At 36.1% G+C, this 14,740-nt stretch overlaps 1 protein-coding gene across 2 annotated transcripts; it reads right to left on the reverse strand.

Moving 5' to 3' along the window:
- Positions 1-520: 520 nt before the first annotated feature.
- Positions 521-7,805, reverse strand: LOC149892732 (uncharacterized). Of its 2 annotated transcripts, XM_090080158.1 has the most exons (5): positions 7,730-7,805; positions 1,654-4,473; positions 1,362-1,427; positions 1,046-1,102; positions 521-888 (listed from the first exon to the last, which is right to left on the reverse strand). In XM_090080158.1, exons 2-5 carry the CDS (start codon positions 4,442-4,444, stop codon positions 569-571), a joined length of 3,234 nt encoding a protein of 1,077 aa, XP_089936284.1. In that variant the 5' UTR covers positions 4,445-4,473; positions 7,730-7,805; the 3' UTR covers positions 521-568. The 2 variants fall into 2 exon arrangements, with proteins under 2 accessions (XP_089936284.1, XP_089936285.1); XM_090080159.1 differs by lacking the exon at positions 7,730-7,805 and having other exon boundaries at positions 1,654-5,478.
- Between the last annotated feature and the right edge of the window lie 6,935 nt (positions 7,806-14,740).

The following is a 14,740-nucleotide window of genomic DNA, read 5'->3' on the forward strand; positions in this document are numbered from 1 at the left end:
ATAAAATAGAAGTGAAACAAAAGTTAGACTGCATAAAAACAAAAAAAAAAAAAAAAACATAATATACTTCTATGTATGTTTACATTGAACTAAATAAAATCCTTTGTGTAAAGATATGAAAAAATAGAGAGTAAGAGTTCATAAAAAAGCCTCGCTATTTTGCTGAAGAAGAAATGGATGTCTAGATCTTTTAAAATAAGGAACTTTTTGATTTCTTTTTCCGAAAAATGGTTGGAGCAGTTTTCCTTTTTTAAATTTCACTTATGCAGTTTAACATCACAGGAAATATTATTTTGCTTTTTAACAAACTCTTAAAAACATCAGAAGTAATTCTAAATGCAACTCTATTAAAAGTTTTCACAGAATAACAAAACGACTTCTTTTTTTTTTTTTTAAAGATAAAAAAAAGTTTGAACTATCTTTAAATAAGAAATGTGAGAACAGTTTAACAGAACTTCTTGTTTATTATGTCTTTAGCGAAACAGATAAAAATATTTGCAAAAGCATAGATAAAACAAACTACACAAAAGGCCCATCTTTATTGCCAAACTGAACAAACTTATCTAAACTACATAAATGGTTTCACGATATTGCCATATTGAACAAACTTTTCTAAACTACCCTCTTTTTGAATTTTTAGCTTCATGTTTTTAATTTTGTCTTTAATATGGCTTTGGTAGGAGTACTTTTGCAAGACATGAATGAGCTTGTCACTGCTATGATTTGCCAAGATGCCAAGGTAATCTTTGTACGAGCAACTTGAGCTTACATCTGTAAACACGTCTTGCAAGATGTATGCCAACACCAAAGCTGCACATCGTGGAAAACTTCTGGTGTTGAACCATTCGTTGTGGCCAGGGCAAGCATTCAGCTCTTCAACTATTTCATCTAAAATTTTACAAACTCAAGTCATAACACAAAGTGATTAAATCAAATATTCATTTGGTTCTGAAGTAAGACAAGATTTATTCTGTTTTTTTATTTATTTTTTTTTGTTGACCTTATTGTTTGCACTGATAGCAATAACTGGTTTTTGAAAGATTACCTAAATGGCATTGGCTAACTTCTGCTTTGTTTTCCTTTGTTCTTGGCTGAGTTGATCCTGAAATAAAATAAAACCATGTTCATTTTTCTAATTCATAAAAACCATCAACAGTTTCTAAGTGTTAGAGATGATAACAAGCTGTGCATGATTTCTAACGGTGATGTTTCTAACTTCATCATTAGAAATCGGGTAGACACAACTTTCTAAAAGTGCACTTAGCAATGATGGCTAGTTTTTGTTAACAGTTAACCATCTGAAATTGTGCAAGAAGAGGTTTGTGTTTATATATCTTTGTATAAATTAGGTTTTACATTACCGATGAGTTCTTGAGTGAAAGATGGCATTTCCAACTTGATTTTTTTTCTTCTTGGATCTTTTACTTCTAAAACATAATCAGTTTTAGTATCATTCACTTGTATAAACATTTAAGCAATCACAGAATTAGTCCTGCAACAAATACATACACACTTCTGTGTTGTTTTTTTGTTTTGTTTTGTTTTTTTTACAGCTCTAACAATAACAATAGAGCAAGGAGTTGATTTGGGCATTTTCATTTTTTGAAAGCGTGTTGAGATTTGCATAAAAATCAAAAATCAAAAAGAATTTACCTCTGGATGTAGAGGCAAGACTTTGGCTAAATAGGCTACCAACAGATTGAACAGCATAAGGTGAGAGCTGCTTTGCAAGAACAGTACCAGCCTGTTGGACAGGAACAGCTGAAACTGGATCAGATGAAAGAAACAAACTGGGTTTGGCCAATGTTTGCTGAAAAGCAACAAGGCTAGGAGTCAGAGGAACAGAAAAGACCTCTTTTGAAGGACAGAAAGCGACTTGCTGAGAAGGAGAAGCAGAAACAGGTTTGGCAACCACTTGCTCATTAAAGTAAACTGGAGAAAGTTTTGCATGGTGTTCAATAAAATCCGGTTCATCAGGAAATAATGTTAATGCAAGAGGAGAACAAGCTGTGCCAACAGGAACAGCTAGAGTCTGATCTACATCCATACAAACAGCTTGTTCGTTAGGAACTAGTTGTGCAAGAGCAGGGGATAGTTCAAGAACTGGACCAGCGATTGTTTGTTCAGATGGAACAGACGAAACAGGAGTTGAGGTAGGTTCACACAAGAAATCTACGGCATGGTCGTTGCTATCCTCTAAAGGAACATTGTTTTCTACAGCTGGAGAAAACGGAACCACTGTGGTACAGCTGAAAGTAGCAGCACATTCTTCAGAGTCAGAACCGGAGTCTAAATCTTCCTCAAAGATGTCCTCAACCTCATGAAAACCGTACTCCTCTGCATTAGTTTGGAGCCAGTCCATCACATCCTTCTCCTTCTTTGGTGGTCTCTCAGACTTTTCAACAGTCAAAGACTCTATGACTCCGAAGGACTGTCCGATGCCCAGGGCAAAGCGCAACTCCTCTGCAGCGTTCCACTGGGACACATAAAAGCTATCCATTGTGTTCCTGCTGTGCTTCATGTAGAGTGTAGCAAACCGCTCGCGATCTTCTTTGCTGTTGTTGGCAAAGTAAGTGGCTATCGAACCGCGAATGCAAGTGGGAGTAAGACGCTTCATGGGAATGTTTACTTGGCTTTTTCTGAAGCAGGACGTCAGGCAAGAGGAGATAGCAGAGGAACCCATCTGGTAAACAGGCACTCTAGTTGCACCGAGTGTCACACATTCGTCTTTGTTGGGTCTCATCGATGGAAAAAGGGGCCTGTAGCAGTCGCTCAACTCCAAAACAGTCTTGGTGTCTGCAGCCATGTAGTGAGAGTCGTTGACAAGAAGGTCTCTGTATCTCAGCAAATAAATATCGATCAACACTTTCAAGTCGTTCGGCACTAGAATGTTTTTGGCTCCGTACTTGTATGCTGTTTTGTAGCGCTCTTGCACAATGCAATATCCACACTCACTCTTCTCAGCAGCCATGTAGTCTCTAATGTTTAAAAGAGCAATGTTAGATTTTCTTAAACTGTTAATTACAGTGACAGAGAGCAGAAGATGGTTTCGTAGAGACACAGCATTGTCTCTAGTCGGTGTAAGAGACGGCTTTCTAATCGATTCCACTAACTGTCTTACGTATGCAGACTTGCCATATTCGTTCAGCAAACTGACATTGATGATGTTGATGCATTTTTTGCTTTTCACAAGGCTCCTCCTCAAAGAACGAAAGGGCCTCAGCACTTTTTGTAACTCCTCCACCTTGCAGCGCAAACGTCGGATGGCCTCATGAGAAAGTCCGAAATAGACATTCCTGGCTTCACTGAAACGAAACAGGAGACAAAGGTAGACAAGGCGGTTGTACAACGTGTGACAAGACATGGCTTTTGTTTGGTCAAGTTCACTCAGCTTGGAATTGAGCTGAATGTTTTTAAAGTGCATGGAAAAGTATCTATCCTCCAAAACGTTGGAATTGGTGAGAGCGTTCGGGTGCAGCGTCAGCGTGCTGTCACAACATGTCAATATTTCAACAACTGCATTTTTGTAGATCTTTGCTTGTGACAAAGTGTTGTTGTTGGCTACCACAAGCCACTTTTCAAAATCTCTGAAGAGCTCATCTGCTGACTGGTAATAAAAGTGAAAAGCATCTTTGTCCAGCTGAAACAAGAGTCTCTTATCTTCTGTCAAGACGGAGGAGTTGGAAACCAAGTGCTTTAAGGAATTAAAATCAGAGTCTAGGACGGATTCGGTGTTCAGCTCTTTGTTTTCTACAGAGGTGCAGTGGTTTGCAGAAGGAGCCTCGGACGAACCAGCAACTGATGAGGGCAAGCTTAAAAGAGGATCAGAGGAAAGAACCGGAGAAGAAAAAGAGGAGGAAGGCCCAGGAGCAGAGGATGCAGAGCCTGATGCAGACGCTTGTTCAGCTACTGGCTTAATACCAAAGAAGGCAGGTCGAATAAATTGAGGGACATAGAGCTTGTCGTTGTCGTATCGCTTTGCCTCTGCAATCTTTTGTTTGATCGTCTTGGAATCGTAGAAATGAGTCTCTTTCAAGTGTATGTCCAGTCGGTCGTAATACTTCCAACATTGCAAACAGGGGTAAGGTTTTGGACAGCCGGACTTGCGTTCGAGACGAGCATGCTGAAACTTCCTGACCATTGCAGAGTAAAAGATGGAAGCTTCATCCAAAGTCCAAGAATGATCTTTTTTAGTCAAGTGTCTTTTAATGCTTGTGGAGGAATGTTTGCACAAAGGCATCGGACAGCTAACAGCGTACCTCTTCTTGGTACCATAGAAAGGTACAACCCTGTTTACGGAGCCACACGCTGCAACTAATGCGGCCCTGACTTTGTTTTTGAGCTTTAAGTCTCTCTGTTCTTGTGACTGCCTTCTTTTCTTTTTTTTCGCTTTAGAGTTCGGAGAAGGGGCAACAACAGTGTTGTTTTCTTGTGAAGAAGACATGTTCAGGTGTTTGTTTGCAACGGTTTATGCTAAAAAAAAGAAGACAGTTAGTGAGAGTGTTTTTCTTCTGCCTGCATCCTGGAATCCTGGAATGTTTACAACTGCAGGGAAGAGCTGTGTTTTTTCGAATCCTCTGCAAAAGAGAAAAAAGAAAGAAAAGAGAGCAACAAGAAGAAACAAAGTTTCCACTAGCAAATGAAAAAGAATGAGAGCAACTAGCATTACATGCATGGTGGCAGCAGTGATTGCTATTATGAGAAGGAGAATGAGAAAAAAAAAAAAAAAAAAGAAACAAATAAATAAAGAGATGGAGTTTGAGAGGATCTCGCAACCATATGACTCAAAGAAAGAAACTGTGTTGAAAAAAGGCAAGAGAGGGCAAATAGAACTTGCTAACAAGGACAAATGACAGACATAACTACAACAGTAACAACTCTCATTGCAAGCATAATAACAACAGCATCAGCATCACTGACTCAGAGAGTGTTGACATAACAAAAAAGAAAACAAAAGTACAAGCCAAGTGGGGGAACATTAACAAACACTCATTGCAACTATAACAACAACAACAACAACAGCAACAGCATCACTGACTCAGAGGGTATTGATAAAAAAAAACAAGCAAAACAAAAACAAACAAAAAAACAAATAAAAAAACAAAACAAGCAAATTGGGTGAACAGTAACAACTCTCATTGCAAGCATAATAACAACAACAGCATCAGCATCAGCATCACTGACTCAGAGAGTGTTGACAAAATAAAATAGACAATAAGCAAGCAAAGTGGGTGAACAGTAACAACTCTCACTGCAAGCATAATAACAACAACAGCATCAGCATCAGCATCACTGACTCAGAGAGTGTTGATAAAATAAAACAGATTATAAACAAACAAAGTGGGTGAACAGTAACAGCTCTCATTGAAAGCATAATAACAACAACAGCATCACTAACTCAGAGGATATATAAAAAAACAAACAAACAAACAAACAAAACAAAAACAAAAAAAAAACAAGCAAAGTGGCTGAACAGTAACAGCTAACAGCTATCATTGCAAGTAAAATAACAACAACAGCATCAGCAACATCATCACTGACTCAGAGAGTGGTGATAAAATAAAACAGATTAAAAAACAAGCAAAGTGGCTAAACAGTAACAACTATAAATACAAGTAAAATGACAAAAGCAGCAACAGCATCACTAACTCGCAGGGTGTTGATAAAAAAAAAAGCAACAAACAAATAAAGCAAGCAAAGTGGGTGAACATTAACACTCATTGCAACTATAATAACACCAACAGCAACAGCATCAGTGACTCAAAGGGTGTTGATAAACAAAAACAAAGGCACAAACAAAACAAGCAGAGTGGGTGAACATTAACAACACTTATTGCAAGCATAATAACAACAACAGCATCAGCATCACTGACTCAGAGAGTGTTGATAAAATAAAATAGATTATAAACATGCCAAGTTTGTGAACATTAACAAACACTCATTGCAACTATAACAACGACTACAGCAACAGCATCACTTACTCAGAGAGTGTTGAGAAAAAAAACAACAAAAAAAACAAAAACAAAACAAAACAGAAAACAGAAGTACAAGCCAAGGGGGGGAACATTAACAAACACTCATTGCAACTATAACAACAACAACAGCAACAGCATCACTTACTCAGAGGATATTGATAAAAAAAACAAACAAACAAACAAACAAAACAAGCAAAGTGGCTGAACAGTAACAGCTATCATTGCAAGTAAAATAACAACAACAGCATCAGCAACATCATCACTGACTCAGAGAGTGGTGATAAAATAAAACAGATTAAAAAACAAGCAAAGTGGCTGAACAGTAACAACTATAAATACAAGTAAAATGACAAAAGCAGCAACAGCATCACTAACTCGCAGGGTGTTGATAAAAAAAAAAGCAACAAACAAATAAAGCAAGCAAAGTGGGTGAACATTAACACTCATTGCAACTATAATAACACCAACAGCAACAGCATCAGTGACTCAAAGGGTGTTGATAAACAAAAACAAAAGCACAAACAAAACAAGCAAAGTGGGTGAACATTAACAACACTTATTGCAAGCACAATAACAACAACAGCATCAGCATCACTGACTCAGAGAGTGTTGATAAAACAAAATAGATTATAAACAAGCCAAGTTGGTGAACATTAACAAACACTCATTGCAACTGTAATAAGAACAACAGCAACAGCATCACTGACACAAAGGGTGTTGATAAACAAAAACAAAAACACAAGCAAAGTGGGTGAACATTAACAACACTCATTGCAACTATAACAACAACAACAGCAACAGCATCACTGGCTCAAAGGGTGTTGATAAAATAAAGAAATAAAAACAAAACAAGCAAAGTGGGTGAACAGTAACAACTCCCATTGCAAGCATAATAACGACAACAGCAACAGCAACACCATCACTGACTCAGAGAGTGTTGATAAAATAAAATAGATTATAAACAAGCCAAGTTGGTGAACATTAACAAACACTCATTGCAACTATAACAACGACTACAGCAACAGCATCACTTACTCAGAGAGTGTTGAGAAAAAAAAAACAAAAACAAAAAAAAAACAAAACAAAACAGAAAACAAAAGTACAAGCCAAGTGGGGGAACATTAACAAACACTCATTGCAACTGTAACAACAACAACAGCAACAGCATCACTTACTCAGAGAGTGTTTATAAATAAAACAAAAAACAAAAACAAGAAACAAAAATACAAGCCAAGTGGGTGATTACTAACAGCGCTAACAGCAGCAACAACAGTGTCTTTAGAAACAACAAACAAGTACAACAGCAACAACTGCTTTTACAGAGTATAACAATAACAACAACATGGCACTAACAACAACAAAAGGGTTGGAATAAAAACCTGTAGGCAAAAGGAGAGCTGCATTCAGACAAGATCGATTACAAAGAGGCTCTTCTTTAGGACAGAGGAGAAACTGCTTTTGAGGGACAGAGGGACTTTTGTTGTTGTGGTTGTTGTTGTTGTTGTGCAGAAACCAACAAACTTTTATTGAACCGAATATAACCGAATATAACCGAAAGTCTTGTTTGCTTCTGTTTTGTGCCATCAAGAAGGGAAAACAAAACATCACAAAACAAACGAAGCAAACGAAACAAACAAACAAACAAACGAACGAAACAAACAAAAAAAAAAAAAAATTAAAAAAATTAACAAACAAACAAACAAACAAACAAGCAAACAAACAAAAACAAATAAGAAAAACAGAAAACGCAGTACCGAAACCTCGCCATTTTTTATCCTTCCTCAAGCTTTCTCTGGGCGCCAAAGACCGAGAAAGTTGAGCAAACGTGACGTTGAGGGGGGGGAGGGGGGTACTTAAGGACAGCAGACCGACCAATGGCACGCTTAGGAGAGACCCACGTGAATGCTACATTTTCTTTCTATGTACGCTGAATCCGCTCAAAGTCTGGAATTTCCAGCATTCACGTGTCATCACTCCAGCCACCAGATTGGCCCACACTTTGCACACTTTCAAGACTAGAAACTCACTTGTGCTCAATTTGAGCAAAAAAAAAAAAAAACTAAGTCTCGCATGGCGACAACTTTTCCAAAAGCAAACAAAGGCAAACGAAGGCAAACGAAGAAAAAACAAAAACAAATAAACAAAAACAAAACCGAATAGGGAGAGAGAGAGTGAGTCGACTCATTTCTTTCGACTGCCTTAAACGAGAAGTCTAAAACGTTTAAAAGTTGAAAACTAAGTTTTTTAAATGAACTGCACCGAAAAAACTTTACGACAGTTTAGCTGGTTAAAAACGCAGAGGAAAATATTTTATAAAATTTAAGCGTTCTAAAGATGTCCATTTTTGTTTTTGTTTTTTTTTATTTTGGTTTGTTTCTGGCTTGTTTCTTTCTTTAAATTCTAGCGATCGAGCATATTTGAACGGTTTCATCAACCTGTCGGCGCACGTGCTCGAGAGCTAGAACTTTGATTGCTTTTGTTGTTGAGAATTGAGAATGTCCGAGCAGGTTTTTTTATCGATTTCATCGCTTGTGGCGAGGCAAAAATCAAAACGCTTTTTGGACGAAAGAAAAGAGATTAAAAGGAAAAAAGAGAAGAAAAAAAAAACAAAAAAATAGGTTATGTGTTATGAACATTTATTTTCTCACGCGATGACGTCTAGTTTTGTTAGAGTAATTAAAATATGGTATCAAGTTTGTAATTTCTATCTTATTTTTAGTTACGGATAATTGCCAATTATGTCACGTTTAGTATACACAACGCTGTTTTCTTAATAGCAATATGATACAAACAAGTTATAAAAAAAAAAGCGTTCGCTCGATCTTCCTTAGTCAGTTGAACAAAAAGAAATTTTCACAACATATGATTGATTTGGTTGTCCTAGCAAGCTGTTTTAGCAAACGGCTAGAGGTTGCAACTGTTGTTCATTGAAAACGAAAAATCTAGCGTCAGCAACAAATTTTTGAATACATAATGTACGCAAAAGTGGCACTAACAAATGAAAATGTAAAAAAACTGTTTACCTTGATGCCAGACTCGCAGAGATGTTGTCGCTCGTTGCTATCGACTGCGAACAGCTTTGTTGTTTTTCGAAGTGCCTCTTCATTCTACTTATAGCCGAAGTTTTGGCTTCGAAAAAAAATACGAACGTCGTTAAGCTCAACGAGCTGCTTTAATTGTTGTTCGTGCGAAAACGAAATGCTTAAAACGGATAAAAGTGTTGGCGTAATTACACTTTTCGACCGCGATGCAGTTTGTCAACTCTAGCGTACTTTTTTGGCTCGTGGAGCAAAAGCCTCATGATAATAGCAAAGGCTTAAAATGTCTTAACATGTCAGCAAAGGCTTAATATGCTTAATAAACTGTGGTTAAGTTTTTGCGGTGCAGTTCATTTACAACTTAATTTGCAACTTGCTGGCACAAGCAAACGTTTATGACTTCTCGTTTAAGACAGTTGAGCGAAATCAGTCGACTCACTCATTCTCCCTTTTCTGTTTTGTTTTTGTTTTGTTTTTTTGTTTTTGTTTTTGTTTTTGTTTGTTTTTTTTTTTTCTTTGTTTGTCTTTTGTTTAAAATGTAAAAAACTCGAAAGGAAAGTTGTTGCTTTGTTTGCTTATTGAAAGTTTTCGCCAGTTGCAAGACTTAGTTTTGTTTTTGTTTACTTATTAAAATATCGAGGAAAATATTTGAGGACATCGCATTCTAATGGTGCCTTTATAACAACATCTAACGATTTAACGTTTAATGTTGTGCTCAAAAAAAAAATTCCTTTTATATCTCTCAATGGTCTCCAACGATAAAACTGCCGACCAATCGCAACGATTAAACAGCCAACCAATGGCAGCTCAATGGTCTCCAAACAAGAGACTGCCGACCAATGGCAGCTCAGTGGTTTGAGAAGTGAGATCATTCGATTTCCTTTTATTATCTCCAGTTTGAACTAGTGCTTGGCTTGTGGTGCAGAAACTAAAACTTCCCGTTTTTGTATTTTGTTTTGAATTTCTTTGCTTTGAGCTTTTTAATCGATCGATAGCTTTAGGAGAAAAGAAGAAACCCCTCTGACGAAGTCTTGGCTTTTTTAAAAACGCTCAAATTTTGGCAAACAAATCTCATACGAAACGCTACTTTGATGTCAAGCTTTCGTTACTCCCTACTCCCTTCTAGCGGAGGGCGGCAAAAAGGTGTTGCATCCTAGAGCTAAAAGTGAGGAGGGAAGCAAGTTTTTTTTTCGTTTTGTTTGCTTTTTTATGTTTTTTGTTTTTTTGAGGGGGGAGAGTTAGAGGGTAAGGGGGTTAGGATTAGAGGGGGTTGGGGTTACGGTTTGGAAACCTGGGGACGAGGATATCAAGCAGGAGTTTAGTGTTAAGGTTAAAGGGCCCACGAGGGGCGTCCTTCAATTGTAAAATGCCTTTAGACGCACGTGTCTAGTCGTCTCGTTGCATCGACCTAGAGGAGTTTTCTGATAGATCTTGCGCTTTGGGCTCAGTTAATCGGTCTGTATCCATTGTAAACACGGTGTCTGCCGTTAGAAAATCGTTAACCAGGCGTTTGTGAGCTTTAACAACCATCCCTTTGAGTTTAAAACGAACGTTTCTTCAAAAGCCACTCGAGATGGAGGTACTCACGGAGGTTTGTTACGGTAACAACCCTGTGGTTTGCCATCTTCTTTCTTTCCGCAGCGTCGCAAACGCATCGGCCGGTCTCTTAGGTGACGAAAAAACGTCTGATCTCTCGACTGGAATGCTTAACGTACTAAGATTAGTAAAGTTAGTACTAAGAGTTGCATCTGGCCGCCGTAATTTTCTTCGATGATGTCTTGAAAATTTCGTGACGTCGTTTTCAAACCTCTAGGGTCGATTTTAACCTTCGACCTTAAAGTCGATTTTAGCCTTCGGTGTGGCTCTGTACAACTTTTGCGGTGAAAAAGCTTGCGCGGAGTCTACAGTTGTATTTAGCCGACAGACGCTGGCAACGCAGAAACAGAATGACTCTTGGGCGGCGCAAACCGAGCGTTCAGCAAATTTCTAGCATTTTACGTCAAAGCGGACAATCTGCACGACAAATAAAGCTAACTTTCTCGTTGCAACAGTTAGTCACTGGATCGTTGGACGAGTGTGTACAGCTGTTTTGCGTCGAAAGCCGACCGGTGGTCGGATGCGACTCTTCTTTTCATTCGAAAATCAGAACCTGGCCATCAGTCGTGTATCACCATCGAATGCTTAATGTAGTGATTTCTCGAAACGACAAAAGCTTGTAAAACAAACAGCTTCGCTGTACTGTTGCCTAATATGTTAACGGATGGCCAGGAACAACCTTGGTCTGTAATGAATGAGTTCGTTTTTCCATTCGAGGCACTAATTACTGCAGTTTTAAAAGTCACCTAAAGTATAAGCTCATCTCTCCATTCAAGAAAAACAAGCATCAGAGTTTCGGAAAGTTTGCATGCACGACACCACCATCGATGATACTTAAACAAACAGAAAATGAATTGCAAAACAGAACCACTGAATTGCAAAACATAACAACGGACAGCTTGTAAAATGCATGGTGATGAGCTTCTTCAATCCAATCAAGGAACCAAGCATCACAGTTTCGGCAATGGTGCATGTGCAAATCAGCAAACTGTGATACTTAATCAAACAACTTCACTGTTTTGCTTAGTTTAAGAACGGATGGCTAAGAACAACCTCGTTAGTGAGTATGAAGTCATCTCTTCATTCCAGGAATTAATAATCAGAGTTTTAGAAGTCTCTTACGTGCGATACTACTATCAACGGTACTTAATCAAACAGCCTCTCAGAATGGCCTAGTTTGAGAACGGAAGGCTAGGAACAACCTTAGTAGTGAGTCATCAGTTCAACTTTTCATTCAAGGAATTAAGCATCTAAAATCTGAAAAATAAAAAGAAGAGCTCTTTGTTAGAAGTTCTTATTTTTATTTTTCCTCAACTTCTATTTCTTTTCTTTTTTTACTTTTTTTTTTTTAATGATAGTTTTTCTTTTTTTTTATCTATTTTGTTCGTTTAAATTAATACAACAGGCGTTTTAGGTCGTTTCTGTAACATTATTTAACACTTTAAATTGTAATAAATATTTGAACAGAAGAAAATCCCTTTCGTAACGTTAAAATGTCATAAGAACATTTCATCTTTACCAAATACGCTTGTAAAAATAGTTTCACTTTTAAAGTTTGTTGTATATGTCTTTTAATTTAGTGAATCGCAATTTGGATTTTCTTAGGCGCACATCTACTTTAGTTGCTTTTTCTTAAAGAAAGGTCACCAGAGTTTTCTTACACAGCCCCTGCAGCATAATCTTTAACAAAATACTCTTTTGAAAAGTTTTACATTGAAATAAACAAAAGCCATTTGCGTAAGTAGAGATAACTTAGAGAATAAAAAGTGCATAAACGCCTCGCTACTTTGATGAAGAAGAAACGGATGACTAAATGCAACTTTTTAATTTCGTGTGCTATCTCTTTCGATTAAGGTACTTTTTGAATATTTTTTCAAAGAAATGTTAGCGTAGTTTTCCTTTTTTAAATTTAAATCATGTTTAAAGGTAGTTTTTGAATGTTTTTTCAAAGAAATGTTAGCGTAGTTTTCATCTATTAAATTTAAATCATGTTTAAAGGTAGTTTTCGAATATTTTTTCAAAGAATTGTTAGCGTAGTTTTCCTCTTTTAGATCTAGCTTATGTTTAAGGTAGTTTTTGAGTATTTTTTCAAAGAAAAGTTAGCGTAGTTTTCCTCTTTTAGATCTAGCTTATGTTTAAGGTAGTTTTTAAATATTTTTTTAAAGAAAAGTTAGCATAGTTTTCCTCTTTTGGATATAGCTTATGTTTAAGGTAGTTTTTAAATATTTTTTTTAAAGAAAAGTTAGCGTAGTTTTCCTCCTTTAGATCTAGCTTATAATTCAGGTAGTTTTTGAATATTTTTTCAAATAAAAATTAGCAAAGTATAGTTTATTTAGCATGACATCACAAAATACTAAACTCAAAAAGGCAAGATAAAGTATAAGATAAACGTAAAATAAGATATAGATGAAACAAATGTTAGGCTGCATAAAATCAAAAACTGCATTGCCTATCATAAACACAAATGTCTAGTGAGAGCTTTTAAAGTTCGTTCTTTTCGTCTTTTAATTTGGTGAATCGCGATTTGAATTTTCTAAGGCGCACATGTCTTTCAGTTGCTTTTTTCTTAAGGAAAGGTCGCCAGAGTTTTTTTACGCAGCTCCTGCAGCATAATCTTTAACAAAATACTCTTTTGTATATCATTACATAGAAATAAACAAAAACCATATGCGTAAACAGAGATAAATTAGAACGCAAAAGTGCATAAAAAGCCTCGCTACTTTGCTATAGAAGAAGTGGATGACTGTAAATTCGTGCACTACCTCAATGGATTAAGGTATTTTTCGAAAGTTTTTTAAAAGCATAAATAGCGTAGTCTTCCTCTTTTAAATCTAGCTTATGTCTAAGGCAGTTTTTGAATAGATTTTCAAAGAAAGGTTAGCGTACTTTTCCACTTTTAAGTTTAGCTTATGTAGCTTGACAAAACAACACACAAAAAGACAAGATAAAGTATCAGATAAACGTAAAATAAAATATAAATGAAACTAAAGTTAGGCTGCATAAAAAACAAACAACTTAATAATCTACTAGACATGTTTAAGTTGAATTAAGTAAAGTCCTTTGCGCAAATTTGGGTAAATAAGAGAGTAAAAATCCATAAAAAGAAGAAGTGGATGAGTAGATACAATTTTTTAAATTTGTGTGCTATCTCTATTGAATAAGGTAGTTTTCGAGAGTTTTTTCAAAGCAAAATTAGCGTAGTGTTCCTCTTTTAAATCTAGATTATCTCAAAAATAGATTTCGAATAGTTTTTCAAAGAAAGGTTAGCGCAGCTTTCCTCTTTTAACATTAGCTTATGTAGCTTGACATCACAGAACACAAAAAGATAAAATAAAATATAAGACAAACGTAAAATGAAAAATAGATGTAGCTAAAGTTAGGCAGCATAAAAAACCAACAACATAATAATCTACTAGGCATGTTTAAATTGAATTAAATAAAATCCTTTGCGCAAAAATAGGTATGTTAGAGAGTAAAAGCGCATAGAAAGCCTCGCTACTTTGCTGTGAAAGAAGTGGATGACTAGATACAACTTTTTAAAATCCTGTGCTATCTCTATCGATTAAGGTAGTTTTCGAAAGATTTTTCAAAGCAAAAATAGCGTAGTCTTTCTCTTTTAAATCTAGATTATGTCTAAGGTAGTTTTTGAACAGCTTTTCAAAGAAAGGTTAGCGTAGCTTTCCTCTTTTAAGTTTAGCTTATGTAGCTTGACATCACAAAACACAAAATTCAAAAAGACAAAATAAAATATAAGATAAACGTAAAATAAAATATAGATGAAGCTAAAGTTAGACTGCATAAAAAAACAACAACGTAATAACCTACTAGAATCTAATAAAACCCTATGCACAAATGTAGGTATGTTAGAGAGTAAAAGTGCATAAAAAGCCTCGCTACTTTGTTTAAGGTAGTTTTTGAATAGTTTTTCAAAGAAAGCTTAGCGTAGTTTTCCTCTTTAAAGTTTGGCTTATGTAGCTTGACATCACAAAACACAAAACACTAAAAGGAAAGGTAATATAAAAGTTAATCGTAAAATAAAATGTAGGTGAAATAAATGTTAGGCTGCATAAAAGAAAAAAAAAATCGTAACATAATAATCTTCTATATATGTTTGGATTGAATTAAATGAAT

This window comes from Hydra viridissima, unplaced genomic scaffold (assembly GCF_058129835.1).
Source record: "Hydra viridissima isolate aposymbiotic clone 2 unplaced genomic scaffold, HvirCarnegie_v1 scaffold_2, whole genome shotgun sequence".
Taxonomy (NCBI): domain Eukaryota; kingdom Metazoa; phylum Cnidaria; class Hydrozoa; order Anthoathecata; family Hydridae; genus Hydra; species Hydra viridissima.

Bases quoted from the DNA above. Each gene is read 5' to 3' on its own strand.
- LOC149892732 (XM_090080158.1), bottom strand. From the start codon at position 4,444: ATGTCTTCTTCACAAGAAAACAACACTGTTGTTGCCCCTTCTCCGAAC. The intron at 1,428-1,653 runs GTAAATTCTTTT...ATTATGTTTTAG, and splicing joins TCTTGCCTCTACATCCAGAG to AAGTAAAAGATCCAAGAAGA. The intron at 1,103-1,361 runs GTAATGTAAAAC...ATTTTATTTCAG, and splicing joins TTTCACTCAAGAACTCATCG to GATCAACTCAGCCAAGAACA.